This window comes from Grammomys surdaster, unplaced genomic scaffold (assembly GCF_004785775.1).
Source record: "Grammomys surdaster isolate TR1022 unplaced genomic scaffold, NIH_TR_1.0 219, whole genome shotgun sequence".
Taxonomy (NCBI): domain Eukaryota; kingdom Metazoa; phylum Chordata; class Mammalia; order Rodentia; family Muridae; genus Grammomys; species Grammomys surdaster.
This window is the reverse complement of record NW_021604664.1, coordinates 184,939-192,128: the sequence shown is the minus strand read 5'-3', so window position 1 is coordinate 192,128 and position 7,190 is coordinate 184,939. Positions and strand designations below refer to the sequence as shown.

At 34.1% G+C, this 7,190-nt stretch overlaps 1 protein-coding gene across 1 annotated transcript in view; it reads right to left on the bottom strand.

Annotated features, from left to right (window-relative positions):
- Positions 1 to 1,899: 1,899 nt before the first annotated feature.
- Nxph2 (neurexophilin 2) overlaps positions 1,900 to 7,190 on the bottom strand; it is a 147,221-nt gene continuing 141,930 nt past the window's right edge. The window contains exon 2 of the mRNA XM_028772824.1: positions 1,900 to 2,634. Coding sequence (XP_028628657.1) covers positions 1,900 to 2,634 — 735 coding nt within the window. The remainder of the gene's footprint in view (positions 2,635 to 7,190) is intronic.

Sequence of the window (7,190 nt, the reverse complement as noted above, 5' to 3'; positions counted from 1 at the left end):
AGAGAGAGAGAGAGAGAGAGAGAGAGAGAGAGAGAGAGAGAGAGAGAGAGAGAAACTGTGAGGAAAACGCAAGGAAAAACTCCTTAAATAAAAAATAACTATCTAGTTATGTGCAGAGCTTGTAAATTATTTTATTTACATAAAAATGCATACACACTTCATTTGTATACAGAAAATCCTAAGTATATATGTTCACATATATTTTACAATAAATAGTATTTATTCATGTTTCTAGATGAACATAAGAACATATCTCAAAATATTATTTACCAACAACAAAATCAAGCGCCCAATGATCTTAAAGGAGAAATATCAAGCATGGACCATATACAAGCATAGCACAACCTGTACAAAAGACAAAATAAGACACTATAGATATTTCCAGGAAAAGAACAGAAGAGGGATATAGAGAACAGAGCCATAGACTTTCTGAGCAATGTGATAAGAGCACATTTGTTTGTTAGGACTTACCTTCCATGAGTCCTATTTGAGTATTTTACTTGTTTAACATAGTACAGATGAGAAGTGAGATGGAAGTTAGTATCTACTAGAGGAGAATAACCACAAGTATCGAGTCCTATCAGTTTTCTTCCCTTTATCTGTTCTCATACACTGTCAAGGTACATCATAAAGATGATCATTCAACTCTTCTTGAAGATGAGGACACTGAGAGTAAAGTAATCACAAAAGCTCAGTGAGACAGGCGTTGTAAATATCAGCACTTAATATTCAGAAATACTCAAATGTAACTCATTATTTCTACACAGAATTCTTAGCCTCATTCTAGTAATTACTTAAACACAAAGAAAACCTAATCTGAGGCCCTACAAACAATGAGTCCATGACTGGAATTTTCTGCCCAGAAATACTTTATTTCAATTTCAGAATTATTCCACAAATTTATATATAAAATTGAACTATTAAATAATGAGAATGAAGTCCTAAACTTTAATATGAATAAGAATTTAAAAATAATCCTCCAGCATTGAAGTGTCTAAAAATATCTTCATTAGTGTTGAGTTGACTTAGACCCACATTTGCTTATTCAATATCCAAGTGGTATGTTCCAATACCACTCAGATGAGAATCATAAGAGTAAAGTTCATCAAGCATTTTCTACAGACTGCTCAGATGGTACTGTATTTGATTTTCTTTTCTTTTCTTCTTTCTTTCTCTCTTTCTCTCTTTCTTTCTTTCTTTCTTTCTTTCTTTCTTTCTTTCTTTCTTTCTTTTTTTTTTTGGTTTTTCGAGACAGGGTTTCTCTGTATAGCCCTGGCTGTCCTGGTCCTGTAGACCAGGCTGGCCTCAAACTCAGAAATCCACCTGCCTCTGCCTCCCACGTGCTGGGATTAAAGGCGTGCGCCACCACTGCCCGGCCTGCATTTGATTTTCTTGTGACATTATAGCTATTAAAATAGGCACCACGAGATAGTAATTTTAAAAAAATTCAACACCAGAAACACAATCCATCTCTTAAATACCATCTTTTCAGTTACTTTACTGAGCCTACTCTTTCTAAGAAAACCTTCCAAAACATTTCAAAGGCAGGCTCATTTGAAGAGCAGTGCTTATTGTATGCGCAGTTCAGTTTCTACCTTTACACATAGCTACTGCTGATGTTTTTTACAGAGAAGCAACATTTCCAGAATGTTACCATATTACATGAAAATAATGATTTCACAATCAGTTTAACTTTTTAGATCAGGATACTTATCACCAAAACAAATGCACTTCATATTTGAATATATTTTTAATTTGAAATCTAGACAAGGAATTACAGTCCACTGTCAGAAATAGAAGGTGTCTATTTCCATCTTTTGCCATGGAAAGCTGGACCTGTTATATGGGCATTCTAGGTTAAGTGGCATGAATATTTCATTTCTGTTACTGAGAAAACACTTATCCAGAAGATAAGTATGGTGTCTCACTATGGTAATTGTAGTCAGGACAAACCTTTTGTACAAGTTTATAATCAACACTGTAAAAGGCAATATGAATGCAGATGACCTTAAATGGTTTGGAACATATCCAAGACACATGGCTTTGAGTTTGCTCCTGGTAGCAGATTTTGGATGGGTCGAAATTGCACAAAGCGGTCTTCTTTGCCCGATCTGTTTTTTCATACTCAATATGGCAGTTAAAAGATTTGGATTCCTTAGTCTCCAAGGTAGACTGGGAGGATACTTCAAATTCTACTACTTTAGAGGGAGGTACCAAGCTCACTGAAACATTGCCCAGGCCTGTTGAATTGTGTCGGAAATAAACACTGAACGTTCCATTTCCGTGATCGACAATTTTTCCTGTGATGAGCAGGTTAAGTTTGACAGTTTTAATGTTAGAATGGAAGTCACCCCACCCAAACATTTTCTTAAATTTTCCTGTCTTCACTATTGGCCGTCTTTTGGTTCTTGCTAGTTGCTCCTGAATCTCTGTTATATTTGCCAGCCAATTCCAAAAGTTTTCCATATTGTCTGCATATGCTTGCTTTGGACCTGGAGGGCGTTGAACAAATAGATGCAGAGGACTGGTAATTCTTGAATGTACCATGTTTCCAACCAACGTTCCAGGAACAGTTCTGTCTTCCCAGTCCACGCTCTCTGTGGTGCGTATCACTTCTTCACTGTCAAAAAATAGCTGTAGGAGAAGAAGAAAATATATATACATTGGGACAGGGTTTGAATGTAAACATAGATTAATACGGCAAAAAGAAATGAGATGATTTAGATTCCAAGAATAGGTGAACACACAGGTATGTTCAACAATAAAATGACAAGAACATTCAATTCAATCAGTATAAAATGTTAGCAAATGCTAAAGAATGCTAAATGGCGAGGTTAAAATGAGGCACATCAACTTAGTGGCTGCTTTTATTCTTCCTATACTCAGCTTTTTATTTTGCAGATTGGCTCAAGTAGTGTTTTTTTTTTTTTTTTTTGCCCTCATGCCAAACCGTTGTACTTGTGAGTATTAGTTCTTTTAGATTGATAAATATATAAATAGCAATTTTTTAACCAAGTATCTATATGCCATAAGATATTGATAAATCTTTCAAATATATCCAGAAAGAAAGATTATGTCATTATTTTATTCAGAGTCAATATATAAAACTTCAGTTTTCATTACAATTCTATCTCAAAATCTATAATGAAAATGATTACTATTTAATTTTCCATAATAATTTTAGATGATAACATGTAATTATATATTTAGTTGCCTTATATTAAGAGAAAAATAATGTGAAAAGCTATAAATTGATTAAAAGATTATATAGCTTAATGTATTTTAATCATCCACACATATAAATATACAAAATATATTATATTTTATTAGCAATACAGAATTGCTAAGAAAGACCTACATGTCTATTTTGTAGGTTTCAAACGATTGCCTCTGAGACAGCACGTTCACTTAGATTAATTTTCCCTTTTTATTGGTTTAGTAGGAGAAGTCCTCATGATTGCGGCAAATCATTTAGATATGTCAATGTGGATTCGAGGGAAAATATTAAACTGTTACTTTAAATGACTATTTATGAATTAATTATAGAGTCTGAAAAATAGAAGTTCCTGGGAGAAGTATAGATAGTCTCTTATCTTAATGGTACAAAATGACTATTGTAGTGACTCTACAGAAAACTGCCAGCATGATGAAGATGAGAAGGCATAAAGTGAGACTGGAAACATACATTACTTTTCTAGCCTGTTCAATCTTCTAAAACATTTGTCAAAACTAGCTTTAGACTATCCTTAATACTATTTTTTAATAAAATTTCAAGAGTGAATAAATATAGCATGGACTGAAAATATCACATAGTCTAGTTTGAAAGGTGATGTTGAAGATGTGAAGTCTCAAAACTTCAAAAGTTTAAGTTCTAACAGAAACTTACCAGACATGGGGCCTATGTGGTCTCAATCACTGTGGGCTATGTATTCAAAGACTCAAAAATGGTAGAGTTTTATGGTTTTTTTTCAAAATTCTTTTTTTCAATACTAAAGGTACTATAGTTATATTAAGAGTGATTTGATATAACACACATTGGCTTTTGTATGAGAACTCACATCTATTCTACATCTTCTTAGGTTATGCAAGAGAAATGGCAGAACAGATTTAGACCTAATGGAATGCAGTCCACCAGCTATCACAATCACGATGAGTGTGCTTTGGAGAAGCAGAACCTTGAGGACTATGTATCCTGAGGGCTTCATGCTGTTGTGAAGTTTTGCTCCACTTGCTGCCCTCACATCATATCTCTCATACTATGAGTTGTATAAAAATTCTAAGGGGGCTTCCAGCTACTCATTAGACAATAACGTTGGCACTTACGGTAATAATGACTGAATATGATTCATCCACCGAACTCAGAAAAAAACTTAGAGATGCAGCTTGTTAGCTATGACTACTAAAGTCAGGTTAAGATGTTTTTGATAATGGCTTTTGTATAGAAAATCTTAGGGAACAATTTAGAGTTAAAAAAGGCACACTTGATTATTGAACATAGGATGATTTTTAAGGTCAGGGAACAAAAACAATGGTAGCCTGACTAATACCAACTGACATGCCTTTCTTGCTATAGCTGGGCTGATTGATGATCAAGGTGAGAGACAATTTTTTGTGCCCATTTTTGCCCTCAGATTCCTGATATAATTTAATAAAAATTGTTCATGAGTAGATGTGTACCTTGAGAATTTAAAATAAAAATGAATGATTTTTTATATAGAGTTATTTAGATTTGTGATTTTCTTAAGACTTTTTATATGATTACTTTTTAAAAATCAATAATAAAATAATTGATTCTTTCTTTGTACTGCTAATTGCAGCCTACCAGTAAGAGAAACTGACTGGAAAAACTACCTTGCTGCTTACATTTTGTTAATCTATAAGAAGTTGCTTAGTTACGAATGTGTGTAGATTGTAGGTTCTTGGAAATAATTTCTTGTTGTTGTTTTATCTGCACAGCATAATGTTTATTCATGTGAGGATGTTGGGAAGCATATTTTTTTACAAATACTCATTGTAGTTGATCACTTAATATAATGTAACCACACTGTGTTTTGTACTGCTTGAAATATTTGTCTAGGGTATATAAGCTATGGAAGAAAAAACAAAGTCATTGAAGATTTGCTCCATCCACTAATATGTGCAAGTATATGTAAATACATATACCCAATGTGTGAATATGTATGTATGTATGTATGTATGTATGCACATACATGTGTATGTATATATGAATGTATGTGTAATGTGTAAAGTTGTTTGATGTAGCCTTGCTTCATCTATCAGGTGTGTGTGTGTGTGTGTGTGTGTGTGTGTGTGTGTGTGATTATTTGTCTTTTTTTTTCCACTGGCCACAAAGATTTTGTTAGTCTTATGGAAATATTCACTGTCCTCAGTGAATCAAGCTTTGATTTCCCAGAGATAGGTCTTCTGAGTGATCAATCACTGACTCTACACCCTGCTTCAATTTACCATGACTTGTCAAAGCTGGTCTTCTACACATATGCACATGCTGAATTGATAACTTCTAGCACTATCTTGGCAGATATGAAGCTATTCTAAAGGAAGATACTTGTTCTACTATATTTGGCTAAGAATCTAGTTTTTTTTAAATCCCAGATAAATTGAAATTTACCTAGGAATCTCATTAGAGAAAAGCTGAATGCTGTTGTCATCCAGAGGATGAAATTGTCTTCTAGGAAGAGATTTCACACAGTTCTGACAAAGTTATTAGACCATCTTTCTTCAGGAGAGATAGGAACAGAGACATCTTGACTGAGACTGCTTAGTTAGTTATGCATACCCTTTGCTCTCTATTTAAACCTAAATCATATTGTAGGTGTCCCAGAGAAACTTAAAGGGATCTGTAGACATGTTTATTTTTTCCTTCTTCCCAATGTAACTGCATGAAATACACATTCTTTTTCTGTTTTTATTTTCCCATCAATATTTGTCTCTTTAGTTGGTGTATTCTGGATGAATGGCTAGCACGGCAAGTTAGGGTTGCCTGGGTCCAGGGTCTTGCAAATGATGGGCAAGAGTTTTAACACTGAACTATATCTTTAGCTCCTGGTTCTTATTTATTTTGAGGTAAGATTTTACAATTTTTATCCTAGTTGTCCTCAGATTCATGAGGCTCCTGACTCTACACCTTCAACTGTTGCTATTACAGGCATATCTGAGTTTATTCCTTCTATCCCTGTTGTATTAAGAATGACATGTTCCCAAAAGAAAGATTTAGGATTTAGGGATTAGAATATATCTGATATTGTAATGATAGGTTTTTAATTTTGAATTAAATTATTTTGAATACTCTTGGTTATAATGTACACAAGTCAATGGTAATAGTCATGGACTTTACTGTGCTAGCTCCAGTGTTGACTTACTTTCCTAAGAACAGAAAAACCTGTGTCAAGTGACACATTTAGACTCTACCCTCCTCCAGAAAGACCAAGATTACACAAGCTGATAAAAAGCCCAGTTTCTCTCCTACATGATTGAGAATCTTGTTGCCTACTTTTACTTGTGTCCAGTACATTGTAAGCTTTGCCTTACTTAGGAAACATTTAAACACACCCGCTGTTTGCAGAGCGCCCTCTGTACAGGATCTGTTCCTTTATTTCCTGGTCTAGACTTGAAGTACCACAACTTCAAAACTTCTTTTCTCATACTTGCTTGCCTTCCTCTCTTTCATGTGCCATATTCCTTCTGATCCCCTTTTAAGATTTTTTTGTACCTATATTGTTATTTTTTTAATAATTTTTTAAAATAGTAAGAAAGAGCTGAGTGGTTAAAAGATTTGCTGTTATTGCATAGGCCCTGAGCTCAGCTTCCAGAACCTGTCAGATCTCTCAAAAGAAGACTCAAATTCCATCTTCTGGCTTCCTTAAAGCACATGCATATTCACATTCATACACATATATGTCAATAACTTTTAAAAGATTTTATTGATTCATATCTCCTTTTACATTTGAGATAGTAATATAATTAAATTTCCCTCTTCCATTTCCTACCCACATACCTTCTCATATACCACTCCTTGCTCTCTTTGTAATTTTTGGCCCATTTTTCACTAACTGTTGTTACACACACACACACACACACGCACGCACACACACACACACACAACACATATATACATATACATATACATACACATACACATACACATACACATACACATACACATACACATA